The sequence below is a fragment of the Pelodiscus sinensis genome, chromosome 5 (genome assembly GCF_052426305.1).
Source record: "Pelodiscus sinensis isolate ZL-2025 chromosome 5, ASM5242630v1, whole genome shotgun sequence".
In the NCBI taxonomy this organism is placed as follows: Eukaryota; Metazoa; Chordata; order Testudines; family Trionychidae; genus Pelodiscus; species Pelodiscus sinensis.
This window is the reverse complement of record NC_143056.1, coordinates 58,068,664-58,085,199: the sequence shown is the minus strand read 5'-3', so window position 1 is coordinate 58,085,199 and position 16,536 is coordinate 58,068,664. Positions and strand designations below refer to the sequence as shown.

Sequence of the window (16,536 nt, the reverse complement as noted above, 5' to 3'; positions counted from 1 at the left end):
TTCAAAGCACAGTAGAGACATCACCTAAGAAATCTTTACAATATCCCTTTGACCCAGGTTCTGCCCCAGGGGTCCCCAAGTCAGCCGCTGCTGAAACAGATCAGCGGCTGATTCCAGGAAGCCCGGGGCAGAGCTGCTCTGCCCTGGGCTTCCTGGAATCAGCTGCTGATCTGTTTCAGCAGCGGCTGAATCAGGGACTCCTGGGGCAGAGCCTGACTATCGTAAGGGGGGGGCTATGAAGGGTCTGGGGGGGCATCCCCTCTCACCCCACTCCAGATGCCTCATAGCCCCCCCTTCTGATAGTCCGGCATATCTGATAATCGGCACCCCCTGGGTCCTAAAGGTGCCGGATTATCGGAAGTTTACTGTAGTTTTGGGTAACTAATCAATTCACGCACTAGCTGATACAGGAGACCCTTGCGATTCTCAGAATTACTGTTTGCAGTTCTATGTATTCACAGGTTTCCTGTCCTGGCCAAGCACCGTGTGTGTTTGTGGGGGGTGGTAGTGGTGGTGAAGGGGAGCAGCAGATCCTGGCCCCTGCAGTGGGTTCAGGAGTTTTGGCTCCCCGTATTTGCAAATTTCGCCATTTACAGTGGATGCAGGAATACATCCACTGCAAATGGTGAGGGTTTCCTGTCCTAATTTGTGAAAGGGGAACGACTTCTTTGAAAGAATAGATAATGCATTAGAGAACTCCCTCTTTATATCTTTTCTGGGAGTAGAAGTATACTAATAAAATGTACTGAACTATTATTTGAACTTCCACATTTTTAGTACATGTTATGGACATACTTTCTAGTAAAAAGTTCCCCAACACTTCTGGGGAATAATGTCCTGTATAATAAATAAGTTACCCAAGTCTATAAAAATGCTTACCATTTCTATGCTGGCTATCAAAAACGTTGACGCTTTGTCACTTAAACAGGAAAATGAATTCATCATATTAGAAGATAAAGGTCAGGGTTTTTTGTGTGTATGTATGTACCACTATATTTTAGAAAGTGTATCTGAACAAGTAAAAAACAACAAACAAAAACAAAACTAAAAAACCAGCAATGGTCCTGTAGCACCTTAGAGGCTAACAAAGATATATAAATAGTATCATGAGCTTTCGTGGGTACAACCCACTTCTTCAAATGACAAATTTGGAGTCCTTTCATTGAGGACTAAGACCATGGCTAATTAATAGTTTAAAAAATAAATGGCTCATCAAAACACAAAAATGTGTAATAAACTAATAAAGACTTGAAAAAAAAAATCAGAATATGGAAATGGTTTTTCACTTAATCTGATTAACTCACAGATGGCTAAACAATTTTAGAAAACTTTACTTTCAAACATCCTTTGAGGGAAAAATCCTGTAAGATTTCATCTAAAGAGGATATAACTACTACATTTCAGAAAGTAAGGATTGCAATTTCTACATACAGTAATTCCTCTCTTAACACGTTTTCACGATAGCACAATTTTTTTTAGGGAACGTTTTTCGAACATGACGACCGTCCCCGCAATAACACGATTTCCCTGACTGGCTGGCCAGTCGCTGGCATCTGCGTGGGGCTTCCCCTGCCTCCTTGCAAAACAGCGGAGGTTTGCAGCTGGCCAGCGGAGGTTTGCGACCGGCCAGCTGGGGAAATCCACCCGCCGGCTGCAAGCCCCCTCCCTTGTCCTCCCCTTTCCTTCCCCAGAGCCAAACACCTCCCCTCCCTGCTGTAACCCAGTCCCCTTTCTCCCCCAACTTTATGTCCTGGTCCCAAAAGACACTAACGCTTGAAACGCAACCCCCACCTCTTCCATTATTTTCAATGGGAAAATTGACCCCGCATAACACGTTTTCACTTAACACGATCATTTTCTAAACATATCTATAGTGTTAAATGAGGAATTACTGTATATGGTGCTTATAATGGAAGTGTCATCCCAACCATACCTGTGTAGCATTGGATTAGTGACTAATACAGAATTACATGATAAGTGAAACAAAAAATGTTTCTGTGGTTGGATGCAGGGTTGACAATTTCTGGGAAAAAAAAACTACGTTACAACAGGGCACTGGAAAATATCAGTTTAAACTGGAATACATATGAATTACTATTGGAATGTACTAATGAAAATTACTGGAAAATACCTAAAAATTTAAATAATAATTTTGCAGGATATATAATAAAATTTAAATACTCCATAGCACATAACTTTCTTGAGAAAATACTAAAATAAAAGACACAGTCTAATAGTGAGTATATTACATATTAGTTTACACCTACTTCAGCTTTACTTTTTTTGTACAATTTTAAATCAACTGTAAAAAACTAAAAATAAACTGCTGCCTTACAAAACCACAATTTGAATATGTACCCAAGACAGAGTAATGTGATGTGCATTACCAAAACAGTTTTTCAAATAGAAAATGCCTTACATTGGAACTAGCTAATCTTTCTGGGATATTAACAACTACAGGTTGAAACTCTCTAGTCTGGCACTCTCCGGATGTGACTGTTGCCGAACCAGAGAATTTGCCAAACCGCTAGAGGTCAGTATTGTCTAGTAGCATTACCAAACACTTCCGCTGTTTACTGGGCATTTGAGAGTACATCAGAGCTAAATAACAGGACAGAACACTGGACTGGTTGCTGTAAACCAACTATATGGGACTGTGTGAAACCCATGAAAAGTGGCCACCTGTCTAACTAAAATCATGCCAGGACCACACATATTGCTAGACCAGAAACACCGGATGAGAGAGGTTCAACCTATACAATTTCATGTGATAAAAAACACATCTGGCGAACACCATGCTATCCCTGGCTGGCAATTTCTTACCTGATTGGGTTGGCAGGGAAAGTAGGGTCTTCTGGAGTTCAACTCCTCAAATGTTGAAGGCCTTATATTTGGACTTTTATATGGTTCGTTGGTTACTATGGTTTCATGTTGGAAAAGGTGATCTTTTAATGAAGTAGAAGTATTTTCTTGAATTGCCTAAAACAGAAGAATTCAACTTTATTCTATTCTTGGTATGATTTAACAGTTGTATAAAATATTTATTAATACAAAATCATAACATTTTAAAACTCTTCAATATATGCATGTATATTACACAAAAATACATGTCAGAAACATGTAATATTCACAAAGTCTCAAACAACATTTTCTTAAGTAATGTCCAAGAGAATGAAATACCCTATTAACAAAACAGAAACAGCATAGGCAGCAGCAATACAAGCCTCTCTATCCTACCAACTTAAAATCTGACATAAGGGAACCTCTTATAGGAGTTTAGACCGGTCTCCAATACTGTATGTTCTAGAACTGCCCAGAAACATATGAATTATTGTTGATTTTAAGAGTAGCTTGTGATGTGCATTTGCAAAATGGTATTGCTGTCACTACAATCTATGAACAAACAAAAACACTCCAACATACTGCTGGAAAAAATTCTGAAAGTAATGATACACAAAACAGAATTAATGGTTGGGTGTCAAGTTTAAGAAGACAAGTTTAACAGTCTGGCTTGCTATATAAGAAATAAATGAACAAAAAGTGAACTTCAAGATAGATACCGGGAGCTGAGTGTCACATAGTCACAGTAAGCATACACAAAACTACTGATGACTAGCCAATATTGAAATGAAAATGATATGAAACTATTGGGCAGAAAATAAGATCATGTAGTAAATGCATATTAAGATATCTGCAGAATAAATCCCACTCATCGCTTGAGATAGTGGAACAGGATGTGTGCTTTGATTTAAGAGTGCCTTTATATGTAACTAATCCATTTATTGAACAGAATAGAGATAATATTAAAGACTCTGAAGTATTTAATGAATTGGAGTATAATGAGAACAGAAGGTAATGAGTCAAGGGATGCAAACATCCCAGTTAGCTACCCAAAAAAACCAACCACCCCAGAGGCCATATAAAGTTCTATTAGCACTGACAAATATAATTAAAAATTAGAATTGGCTGGGTGGTAAAATCTGATGTTACTTAACAAGGTCAAACTGACTAGGTTAATAATCATCATTGTAATAAAATAGTACAAGCTAAGGATTTATAGAGCACCAAAAAAGTTTGAATACAAAATGAACAAAACAGAAAAGGTTGCCAGTCATGTTTAGACTTCAAAATACGAAAGTATTTTCAACTTTCAATGCAAACCCAGATGCCCAGCTAGGTACAGAAAGTGTAAAACTCTGAACCTCTAACTCCCCTTTTGATACATATTTTTTCTTTGAATTAGCTCTGCATCTGAAGCACACAAAAACTTCAAGTTCTGGATCTTTAAAGATTTGGATGAGATGTAAGAAGAGGTTACTTTCCTTACAATAACCTGAGTTTGAGATGTTTTGTCCCTATGGGCATTCCACCATATAATGTGTGCAGGCTTGGGCCCTCTTGATTGGACAATGCAAAGCAGTATCAATGGGCCCTGTCACGGCATATCATTGTTGGACAGGCACTTCCTCACAGTACTTTGGGGGATTAGCTCAAAGCTGATGCCCCTCTACTTGGTTTGCTCACTGTTACTGTCCATTATTGCTGTTCATTTGCTGTCCCTCACACAGCTTCAGGAATCACAATCCCCGACCCCTTCTGGGAAAGATTAACTCCTCAGTAATCTTAGACAATTCCCTTGCTTATCACTTCAGTGCCACTCACCCACTGGCTAGTAGGGGAACCAGAGGTTGCCCTCTTCTCCTGTTTCTAGCCCAGGGACAATCAGCTCAGTTGTCTTGTCCTTCTCTCTCTTGGCTCACTGCTCTATCTCCAGGCTGCTTATTATTGGTTTCCTTTTCTCTTCCTGGGCATACCAGTTTCCCAAAGCCTCCTTCCCCTTCCAATGGAGAGGCTGCCTTTTCCCAGCTGCCTCTTCACTTTTCAGCTCCTGGGCTTTATTAGCCCCACCTATTCCCGCCCTGCTGAGCTTCCTTAATCAGTTACCTAACGTGTTAATTGAACCAGCTGGCCAGCCTTAAAACCCTGCAGCGTGAGTAAGTCACCCCATCACAGGTCCAATACTTCTGTAAAGTAGAATCTTGTGCCTCCAAACCAGGGTGTATAAGGAGGAGTGGACCAACCACCATTTAGTTCCTTCTCAGCTGCTGAAAGCCTCCAAAGTTAGGTAAGAAGGGCAGGAGGTTGAGCATACATAGTGATGTTAAATTCTTGGGAATAAACTTTCAGAGAATATTCCTGAAAATGTTCTTGAGAATATTCTCCAATGCAAGAATTTTCTCTTAAATAGTTGTTAAATAGTTGTTTTTTTAAAAAGAATTTTACTTCTTTAATAGAACTTCAAGAATCATGAAAGTTTCCAATTGTTAAAATGAAAATTCGGGAAAGTAAAGAAAAAAAGACAGAGGTTTAAATTACTAGAACTTTTATTACAAATCTTCTGTTGTAGGAAACAAATATTTTTAACTTTCTGGATTGAATACAAGTCTAATCAGAATCTGCAGTTTCCGGATCTGACCCATATATTTCTCTTTCTTCTTCTTCCTCATACATATCTTCTTCAACTTCTTCTTTCTCTTCAGCATCATCAATTTCTTCTTCCTCATTTCTCTGGTTCTGTTTCCTTTTTTCTCTTGGGGATTTCAATGGAGCATCATTTGGGTTTTTAAGAAGCTTTATATTATGGGCTATGAATGTCAGCTTGCCTGCCCTTTCTTGTGTTAATTTGTTTCTTTTTGCATTATGAATGATACTGTAAGTGCTGAAACTTCTTTCAGTTGCTGCCGTTGTTGGTGGCATATTCAATGTTGATCGCTGCTTTCCCTAATTTTGATCCACTGCAAATACCTTTCCGCCATGTTACTGCATTTACTGAGCCAGCTGATTGTTACATATGATTAAAAAAAAAAAACCACACACACACACACACACAAACACACACACACACACACACACACACACACACCCACCTTCTTTAGAACAATACTCTGCAAGCTCTGCAATGACTTTTGCGGAGTGATCAGTGCCATACATTCTTGTGACTAATTTATCGATTAATTCAGTTCCTTGTATTTGTTCATTTCTAGTAAGGCACTCACCACTGAATTTTGGATCTAGAATATTTGCAGCATAGTGAATGTCTTTTAGAGCCATATCTTTTCTTTTTTCAAAACTTTTCATCACATCCTGTTTTTCTTGTTTGGTAAGTGGACTTTTGGGAAGTAGCCTATCAAAATGATTGCTTAATTCCCTGAAACATTCAGGAACTTCTCTCATTTTTGGCTGGTCAGATTCAAGCAGCATAATCCATTTAACAACAGGACCTATCCGTGCATGCAGTTTTTGGACCCATACCCAAAATACATCTTCATCCAGGATTGAATTCCTCATACATTTGCTCAGTTTAGTCTGTAAATCTTCATGGACAGCAAGGAATTTTAAGACTTTTTTTATTTCAATAAGCTTTTCAAACAATATAAAATGGAACCCCATCTAGTTTTAACTGGCAATATAAGTACACAAGTTTGATTTTTCTCTTTTTGAAATGCAGTAAAATGAGCTCGTAAAATGTGCGATTTGTTAATTTCCTTCACAATAGTTTTACAGGTAGCTTCAGTTTCTTGAACAGATTTTAAGTTACTGATGTCACCAACTAACAAATTTAGTGTATGAGCAGCACAAGTGTATACAGCAATGTGATCGTATTTTTCGTTAAACATTGATAAGGATTTCACCATTGCTGCAGCCTTATCAGTGACAATGGCACCAAATTTTTCAGTGCCTATTTGTCATTATTTCTTCCATATGGAATGCCATATACTCAGCAGTATGACGTTCAACATCGGTTGCCACTGTCTTGTAAAACACTGGTTGGGGTGTTGATATAATAAAATTTATAACACATTCATTTTTTCGGTTGCTCCAAGCACCACACTGCAGTGCAAGAGAAGAAGCTTCAGCAATTTTTGTTTTTATAAGAGCATCAACACATTGATATTCGGCTTCCAAAAGTTTGTTAGAAAGTGTGTACCTGGATGGCATCTTGTAAGATGGTCTTAATTTTTGCATGAAAAGTAATCCAATCTTCGTTTTCAACCAGTGAAAGAGGCGATCCCGATGAGTATACCTCATGCAAAAAATTCATCCAAAGCTTTGTTTTCAGTTTCATTCATAGAATCAAAGTAGCGACTTATAGAGTGAGACACCTTGGCTGAACTAGATGTGGAAGGTGGTGATGTAAATTCACTAGCACTATCACAGTATTCTATAGATGCTGATGCAGTTGATGGGTGAGATGATCTGCTTCTGGACTCTGAAAATTTTGTTGCCTTTTCCTTGATTTAAGTAGGAGTCTTCAAACAATTGGAAATATGCTCTCTCATCCTTGTTGCATTTCTGATGTATTCAGCCTTGCAGTACTTACATTCATATAACACTTTGTCTTTAACTGTTTTATGAAGGAAATAATCCCACACATCACTTTTAGGCTTAGTTCTTCTTTTCATACTGATGAAAACACAATTACACCTTTCACAAAAGAGAATAAATGTGTTATTGCCTCTTTATATACTTTTTGTGATGCTTCCAGAAAGTTCCATAGCAGTCAGAATTTCTGACTTATGAATGTTCTAGAAAGTTCCATAACATTCTGGAATGTTCTTTCTATAACATTCTCAAACTATCTTGAATCATCAAGAAAGCTCTTTAACATTCAGGGTCTTCTAAAAGTTGAATATATTATTTCAAGAGGAAATGAAAAATTAGAAAACTCTCAAAAATTCTCGGGAAATAATCTTTTGCAGAATATTCTCAGAATATTCATGTTCTCGGAGAATATTCTCCAGAGAATATGCTCACCTCACATCACTAAGCATACAGAGAGACAAAACATTTAAAAAGAACTCAAATTATTGTTCAGTAAGTAACTTCTCTTTTGATTTCACATCCCTATAGGTGTTCCACAGTAGGAGAAACTCAAGCAGCAACTTAACAAGAAGGTGGGTGCTGAGGAGGCAAATCCAAGAGAGTTCAGAAGATTACATCACCAAAGCTAGTGGCATCCCTGAACACAGGAATGATGGTGTAATGCAGGGATTGGGAAACCTTTCTTGGGTTGGGAGCCGCTGATTAAAAAACCATTTGGGGGCTGCACACAAGTGAGAAGCAAAAACACCCAACCAAGCTCTCTCTGACATGGCTCCCAACAAAGAAGGAGACACACACTCCCCACATTCCCATCATACACCAGAGCTAAAAGGGCCCAGGCTAGTAGGTTTTTTGTGCTCCAGCAATGCAGGGAGATGGCGGGGAGGGGGACTGCTGGGGAGCCCTGAACCCCAGGAGCTGGATCCAGGCAAACCAGAGGCTGCATCCAGTGCCTAGGCCTTAGGTTACCCATCCCTGGTGTAATGCTTCACAGAAATATGGATAGAAGACCAAGACCTACAAATTTCTAATATGGATGCATTCTTCAATAAAGCTTGTGACAGAGCAGGTTGAAGAGCTTGATGGAAGGGGAAAGAGGCAGCTGTTGCAGAGGGAACAGCAGCAATCCTGGCTAATTAGGAGCAGCTGAGACAAGGAAGCTGCAAATTAATTAAGGGAGAGGTGAAGCTGATTCAGGCTGCCAGGAGGCCTCTTTGAAAACCCTGGGGGAGGCGGGAGGGTGGGGAGCAGAGAGAAGAGCGTTGAGAAGGAGTTTAGAGAGTGAAGGAAGAGTTTGGAGTGTGGAGATAGAGAAAGACAACTGATAAGGAGACCGGAGGAGCTAAGCAGAATAGCATCGGCGCTGCTAAAGGCTGCAGGGGGGGTGACAGAGGGACAAATACCAAAACAAGGTGAGTGAGTCTGATACTGTGACTCCTAAACTGTGGGACAGTGGGCTGAACAGGGTTCGGGGCTTAGGAGTGGGACTGACCCTGCCACACGTGGTGCCAGGTGTGGGATTATTTCACTGCACTGAGACCTTGCAGCAGACCCACCCAGGGCAGGGTAGGCCACCCTACTAAGACGGGAAAAAAAAACCAAGATGGAGGATGTAGTAATGGCCCTAATACAAGCCATTGCAGCACAGCAAGAAGCTACCCGGACTCAAGTGGCTATCCAGCAGGAGTCAGTGCGACAACAGCAGGAAACAAACAAGCTGCTGACGAGCCAGGCTGTCCAGGATTGAGCCACCTTACAGGAGGTAATAATGCAGCTAAAGGCTCTAACCACTCAAGGGCATGGCTCATATGGAGCACGGTCCCTGCGGGCTAGCAGTTTCCTCCAGAAAATGACAGTGGAGGATGATGTGTAGGCGTATCTCCTGGCCTTTGAGAGGACAGCCCTGTGGGCCAGCATCCTGGCTCCATTTCTATGCAGTGAGGCCCAGAAGTCCTATTTCGACATGCCCGAGGAGGCCGCCACTGAATATTCCCAGGTGCAGGCTGAGATCCTTGCCAGGTCGGGAGTAACCACCGTGGTCAGAGATCAAAGGTTCAATGGATGGCGTTATGGGGAGGGCGGAGCACCAAGGTCACAACTATTTAACCTAGTAATAGAGATGTAGCTCTATCTAGATAGTCCTGTCTTTTGTTTCAACTATTTAACCTGATCCACTTGGCCCGGAAATGGTTGCGGCCGGAGACCTACAGCCCGGAGAAGATCATGGAAATTGTTGTCCTGGACCAGTTTATGAGGGGCCTATCACCAGATCTGCTAGTCTGGGTCAGCCAGAATGACCCCTCTTCATATGATGAGATGGTAGCCCTTGTGGAAAGGAAATTAATGGCTAAAGGACTTTTGCAACCCCTCAGCAAAGAATCCCAGAAGGATAAGAGAGTTGGACTAGCCCCAAAGGTCCGTGGCTCTGAACCCTCAAGTAAGACTTGGGTGGGGAAGAGGGAGACAGAAGAGCTGCTGGAGGCCGTGAAGGGACTTGGGAACTGGTGGCAAGAAGGTCGGGGGGTAAGACCCAGTAGCCCAAGAAATAGGGAGATGCCCCGTGCGTGATATAGATGCTACGCATGCGGAGAGATAGGGCATGTAACAGCACACTGTCCAAACATGACAGAACCCATGCAGTGTGACATACGAGGCCCCTGCAGTCTCAAATTTGGCAGGCCCCCCCCATCTGTACACCCAACCCATTAAGATGAATGGGGTAGGGCCCACGGCCCTGGTGGACTCAGGGAGCGCTGTCACATTGGTCTCAGGGCAGCTGATGGAACCAGAATCAGCTGACCCATACCCAGCGCACAGGGATCTCCTGTGTCCATGGAGATGTCAATTATTACCCTGTTGTCCCTGTACAAATAGAGATCCAGGGGAACGTCACAAGGATTGCAGTGGGGGTGATTCCGAGGCTCCCATAACCAGTTGTGATTGGGCGGGACTTCCCTGGATTTAGTGCCCTGCTCCCTACAACTGAGGAGAAGGAAGAAAGCCCACTCCCAAGCTTTCACGAATTTTTCCAGGACCTATTTTCTGAGCCTGGGAAACCCCAGAAATCAAGGCGGAAAAGGAGGGCAGTCAAGAGACTGGGCACTCGATTCCTGACCCAGAACTTAAGGCAGGCCCTGGTTGGTGGGGAAACTGAGCCGACTGATAATGGAGCACTGCGAGAGGTAGATGAGCCTGAGGCTAGGCCTAGCTCAGCAGGGCCCCCTGGTATGGGAGGGGCCGAAGGTTCCCCAGAGCCCAGACAGGTAGGGCCCTCGCTTGAAAATTTTGGACAGCATCAGGCCAACGACCCCTTGTATCAAAACAGGTAGTTGAAGTAAACGGGGTCCCCGTAGAAGGAAGGCTCAAGGGCCCTCGACTCTATTACATTATCAAGGGGAACCTACTTTACTGAGTGTTGCCAGGCCAGCGACAGGAGGTGGAACAGCTCTTGGTGCCCCAGAATCACCAGCAAGCCGTGCTGGACCTAGCCCACGGTCATTTATTCAGAGATCACCTAGGTGTTGAGAAGACCCTAGATCGGATTTTACGAAGGTTTTATTGGCCCAGGGTATATATGGAGGTTCGGCGGTATTGTGCCTCTTTCCCCGAATGCCAGCTTCATGGGCCCTGGCTGCACTTAAGAGCCCCACTGGTACCCCTCCTATTACTGAGGTCCCTTTTGAGCGCATCGCGATGGATCTAGTGGGCCCATTAGAAAAGTCAGCCTGAGGACACCGGAGCATATTAGTGGTCCTGGACTATGCCACCTGATACCCTGAGGCAGTACCCCTGAGAAATACCCATTCTAAGACAATAGCAAGGGAGTTAATTCAAATCTTCTAAAGGGTGGGGATACCCAAGGAGATCCTAACCTATCAGGGTACTCCCTTTGTTTCTAAGTTAATGAAGGACCCGTGTGCACTGCTTCACATACGGGCCCCGAGGACATCAGTATACCACCCGCAGACAGATGGCCTCGGCGTGCGGTTCAACCGCACCCTCAAGTACACAATCCGGAAGGTAGTGAGTCAGGACGGGAAAGACTGGGATGCCCTATTCCCATACCTCATGTTGGCCTTCCGGGAAGTGCCACAGGCTTCCACAGGTTTTTCCCCATTTGAACTGCTATATGGGCAAAACCCCCAAGGCATCCTAGACCTCGACAAAGAGACCTGGGAGGAACAGTCAAACCATGGACGCAATATTGTAGAGCACATCCTCCAGATGAAGGACAGGATCGCTCAGGTTACACCCATTGTAAGAGAGCACCTAGAAAAAGCCCAGCAGGCCCAGCAAACCTACTACAACCGTCGGGCGATGGTCTGTAAATTCCAGGTGGGCAATCGGGTGATGGTATTGGTCCCGACAGCAGAGAATAAGCTCCTTGCCAGGTGGCAGGGACCCTATGAAATGGCTGAGGTCCTAGAGGAGGTAGATTATAAGGTGCGGCAACCTGGTCACCGGAAACTTGAACAAATCTACCATGTTAACTTGCTGAAGCCATGGCAAGACAGGAAGGTAGAGCTGGCTCCCCTGGCGGCAGTGAAACCAGATGAAAGCCAACAGGGACAGGTGGGGATCTCCCCAGAATTAACCCTGGGCCAGAGGGCAGAGGTTCTTACGATGCTGGAGAGACACTCAGATGTGTTCTCAACAGAGCCTGGTCAGACCACTGAGGTTGAGCATCACATAATCACAGACCCAGGTGTAAGAGTGAATATTAGGCCCTATCGAATCCCAGAAGCAAAGCGAAAGGAGGTACGAAAAGTAGTAATAAAAATGCTGGAACTGGGAGTCATTGAGGAGTCCCACAGCCAATGGTCCAGCCCCATTGTTTTAGTGCCTAAGCCGGACGTCAGCCTCCGTTTTTGCAATGATTTCCGGAAACTGAATGACGTGTCAAAGTTTGATGCATACCCCATGCCGCGAATAGATGAGCTCATTGATCATCTGGGAAAGGCTTGGTTTTTGGTCCACCCTCGACCTGACCAAGGGGTACTGGCAAATTCACTTGGCCAGGAAAACCAGAGAAGACAGCCTTTGCCACCCCCCAGGGCCTATATCAGTACATCGTCCTCCTGTTCGGACTCCACGGGGCCCCTGCAACTTTCCAGCAACTTATCGACAAGCTACTGTGCCCTCACCGTGCATATGCAGCTGCTTATATCAACGATATCATCCACACCCCAGACTGGGGGACACATTTGGAGAAAGTGGAGGTTGATTGGACACCTTAAGGGAAGCTGGCCTAACCGCAAACCCGGCAAATGTGAAACAGGACTAGCAGAGGCCAAATGCCTGGGGTATATAGCAGAGAGGGGCTTAGTGAGGTCCCAATTGAATAAAGTGGCTGCATTGCAGAACTGGCCCTGGCCTGTATGAAAGAAACAGGTCCGGGCATTCTTGGGACTAGTGGGGTATTACTGGAGGTTTATCCCCCACTTTGCTTCCAGGGCATGTCCCCTGACAGACTTAACGAGAGCCCGGGGCCCAGTGGGCTGAACAGGGGTCAGGGACCCAGGGCTACGTCCAGACTACATGGCTCCGTCTCGTTTCATGAGGCATACCGGAGCGGTCGACAAAGGCTTCCTTTATTGACCGTGCCGCGTCTAGACTGCCGCGCTGTGCTGGATCAGCTGATAGTCGGCACAGCACGGCGGCCATTTTTATTTTAAAGAAGTGGGAATTATTTAAATCCCCGCTTCTTTCTTTGACTATGCCGAATAAACTATTTTACATGGCTCTGTCGACGAAGCCACATAGTCTAGGGGTACGTCTAGACTACATGCCTCTGTCGCCAGAGGCATGTAGATTAGGCTACCAGACATAGTAAAATGAAACGGCGATTTAAATAATCGCCGCTTCATTTAAATTTACATGGCTGCCGCGCTGAGCCGACAAACACCTGATCAGCTGTTTGTCGGCTCAGTGCGATAGTCTGGACGCGCGGGTGGCGACATCAAAGGTATTTGTCGACCACCCAGGTAAACCTCATCCCAGGAGGCATACCTGGGTGGTCGACAAATACCTTTGATGTCGGCAGGGGAGCGTCCAGACTATCGCACTGAGCCGACAAACAGCTGATCAGGTGTTTGTCAGCTCAGCGTGGCAGCCATGTAAATTTAAATGAAGCCGTGATTATTTAAATCGCCGCTTCATTTTACTATGTCTGGTAGCCTAATCTACATGCCTCTGGCGACAGAGGCATGTAGTCTAGATGTACCCTAGATGTAGCCCAGGAGTGGAACTGACCTGGCCACAAGCTATATATGTGGACTGAGATCTAGTGGAATGTATTATCACTCTGTGATAGGACTACATCCCAGCAGATTCATAGAAGGTAAAGAGATGTGGCCCCTAAACCCACTTTGCTAGTCTGTGTGTGGAAACAGGTTGTCCCTTTATCCTCTCTGAAAATGATACAAATAAAAGAGACCTAGAAGGTCTTAGTCATGTCAAGGTAGAAGGTAAGTATTCTTCTGACATGAAGTGCATTTAGGCTGATAACCTCTGTGGTGGTATAAGGATTTGGGTAGAATATAGGTAATTGAATCTTCTGATTAATGTGGTATTCTGAAGAGACCTTTGGAAGGAGATGAGTCTTGGGACACAATATGGCCATTTCTTTATAAAAGATGCTATATGGCAGGCCAACCTTAAGGGCACAAAGCTCTCCTAATTCTCTTCTAGCTGAAGCAATGGCAATGAGGAATGAAGTCTTTAAATTCAATTAATGGAGATTGCCTACCTCCTAGAACTGGAAGGGACCTTGAAAGGTCATCAAGTCCAGTCCCCTGCCTTCACTGCAGGACCAAGTACCATCCCTGACAAATTTTTGCCCCAAATCCCTAAATGGTCTCCTCAAGGATTGAACTCACAACCCTGGGTTTAGCAGGCCAATGCTCAAACCACTGAGCTATCCCTCCCCCCTTGAAGGTCACCTGGGAGAGAGAATAGAAAGCTACTGGTTCAAAGGCAGTGGTGCAAGTAAATTAGATTTCTAACCAGTACAGGGTTGGTGGGGGCGAATGGGAGAACAATAGTAAAAAAGGGGCCTCATGGCCCTACATGTGACTCCACCCCAACCTCAGCCTGGAGCCTGAATGCACTTCCTTTCCCTTCCCCATCCCACATTATGTTGGTGGGGGTTGGGAGCAAGTACCACAGCCAGAGGAGCTGCTGGTAGTTCAGCTGCTTTCCCTGCTCTGCCCCTGCCAGTGAGGAAAGGAGCAGAAGATTCAGCCCCAACCCTTTCCCTTCCACAGAGCTGCAACTCCTCTGGCTCTATATAGCAGCAGCCCTGCCGAAGGATGGGATTGATGGTGCAGGGCTGGGGGTCTATTTCTTTCCCTGCTGGGATAGCAGTGGGGACAGGGGCAGAATGCAGGTAGCTCTTCCAGCTGCTGTACTGCTCCCAGACGTGTTCGGAAGGGATCCTGAGAAGAGGCAGCTGCGGAGAGGCCGGTACAGTGTCTTTCTGGTACACCATACTAGCTAGAAATGTCTTGCTGGTATAGTGTACTGGACCACACCAGCCTCCTTGCACTGCTGTTCAAAAGATAGATTTCTCAACTGGTGAATTGGATTCTGTAAAGGGGAAACAATACAGTTAAAACCCTTGAGGAATCTAGCTGTAGCAGGGAGGATAAAGACTGAAAAGCCATTGAGGTGTGAATGGAAGTCTGCAATAGTGACCAAATGTACTCTGAACTTAGTGACAGGCCTTGATTTTCAAATCCAAAAGGTAGCAAGGATTTTGGAGACCAGGATCTCAGAAGCTTGGGATGATCAAAGAACACCAAGGCTGAGTCTAGATTGGCATGATTTTCCAGAAATGCTTTTAACAGAAAAGTTTTAGTCCAATGTGAATTTTTATGGCATGGTTATAGACACCTGAAAAACAGCATTTATAATGGAAATACTGGCACAACTTGAAAGAGTCATAGAAACAAACTGATAAGCATTCTTTAAACAAGAATCAAGCATATAAAATCTGCCTTCAGAACAAAACCTGCCACATTAAATAAATATATTATATATATATATATATATATAAAAATAAAAACACAAGCACACGTTTCCCTCTTCTACTGTTCACAGCAATTACACACCGCCTACATTGAATATCTTTTTACCATAGCCTGAAAAGTTCAACGCTAGCATAGGTTAGTCAGTATCATCTGTAAAGTAATCTACGCCAGTTTTTAATGCACAACGGAAATCTGGTTTGCTCCCAGCTGCTGGTATAATAATTACTGTCCTATGGTTGCTAAGAGATACTAACTTTTTTTCCCAAGACTACTAAAACATTTCTGTGCTCACAGGCAAAAGGATGCTGGGAAAAGCAATAAAATGAGTCCAGCTGTAGCTCTCCAGTGGAATTCAAAGCCAAATGACAGCTGTAGAGAAAATGAAAACCAAAAAAAGCTTCTCTCTTCTTCAAAGCTTCTCTCCACCCTCCTCCCAGTTTGCCAGAGCTAAGCCTGGGCGAGAATTCAGCATTGTTTTTGCAAACATTGTTAAAAAATTGTTCTGCTTTCAGTATTTTGAATGATTATACAGAAGGAAGGATTAAACGACCACATTTCCATTACTTGTATTTTGCTTCTGAGGCCTGAAATTTTGCTGCTTGATTTTAACCAACAGGTGAAAGTTAAGTAATTTTTTTCATGTGAATAAGAGAAACAGATCTCAATAAATTTAAAGTAACCACCTTCTACTTTAGCTAGTTCTCAGACTGATGGAGCAATTTTCATATTTGCTAATAAAGCCTTCACTATAAACAATCACATTTATTTTCTGGCCTAGATTCTGAAAGTGTTGAAATGTAGTCAAGATTAAGGCCATTAAGTTTTTTTAATATCAAATTTGATATACAAAATCATAAAATATAACAGGAAGCATATCTCTGAAAAAGTAAATAGGGAGAGATTAAATCATCTGATAATTGGTATTAAACAGAAAAAAAATAGTACTTCCTCTTCCTAGGATAGTATGCACTATGCCACCCCTTCAAAATTGCTATTTTAAATAAGGAACACAGATGACTCACACATTTACAACTTGGGGTTAAAACTAGTTACCATGCTTTTTGCACCACATGCACATAATTTGTATAGGAATTTCTTAACACCATAGTACACGAAATAAATG

General features: G+C 43.3%; 1 protein-coding gene across 3 annotated transcripts in view; it reads right to left on the bottom strand.

Moving 5' to 3' along the window:
- Positions 1 to 16,536, bottom strand: part of SPRED1 (sprouty related EVH1 domain containing 1) — a 118,653-nt gene that overhangs the window by 14,002 nt on the left and 88,115 nt on the right. For all 3 annotated transcript variants that reach the window (XM_075927035.2, XM_075927036.2, XM_006132697.5), the window contains exon 5: positions 2,824 to 2,979. In XM_075927035.2, the coding sequence (XP_075783150.1) occupies positions 2,824 to 2,979 (156 nt within the window). The remainder of the gene's footprint in view (positions 1 to 2,823; positions 2,980 to 16,536) is intronic.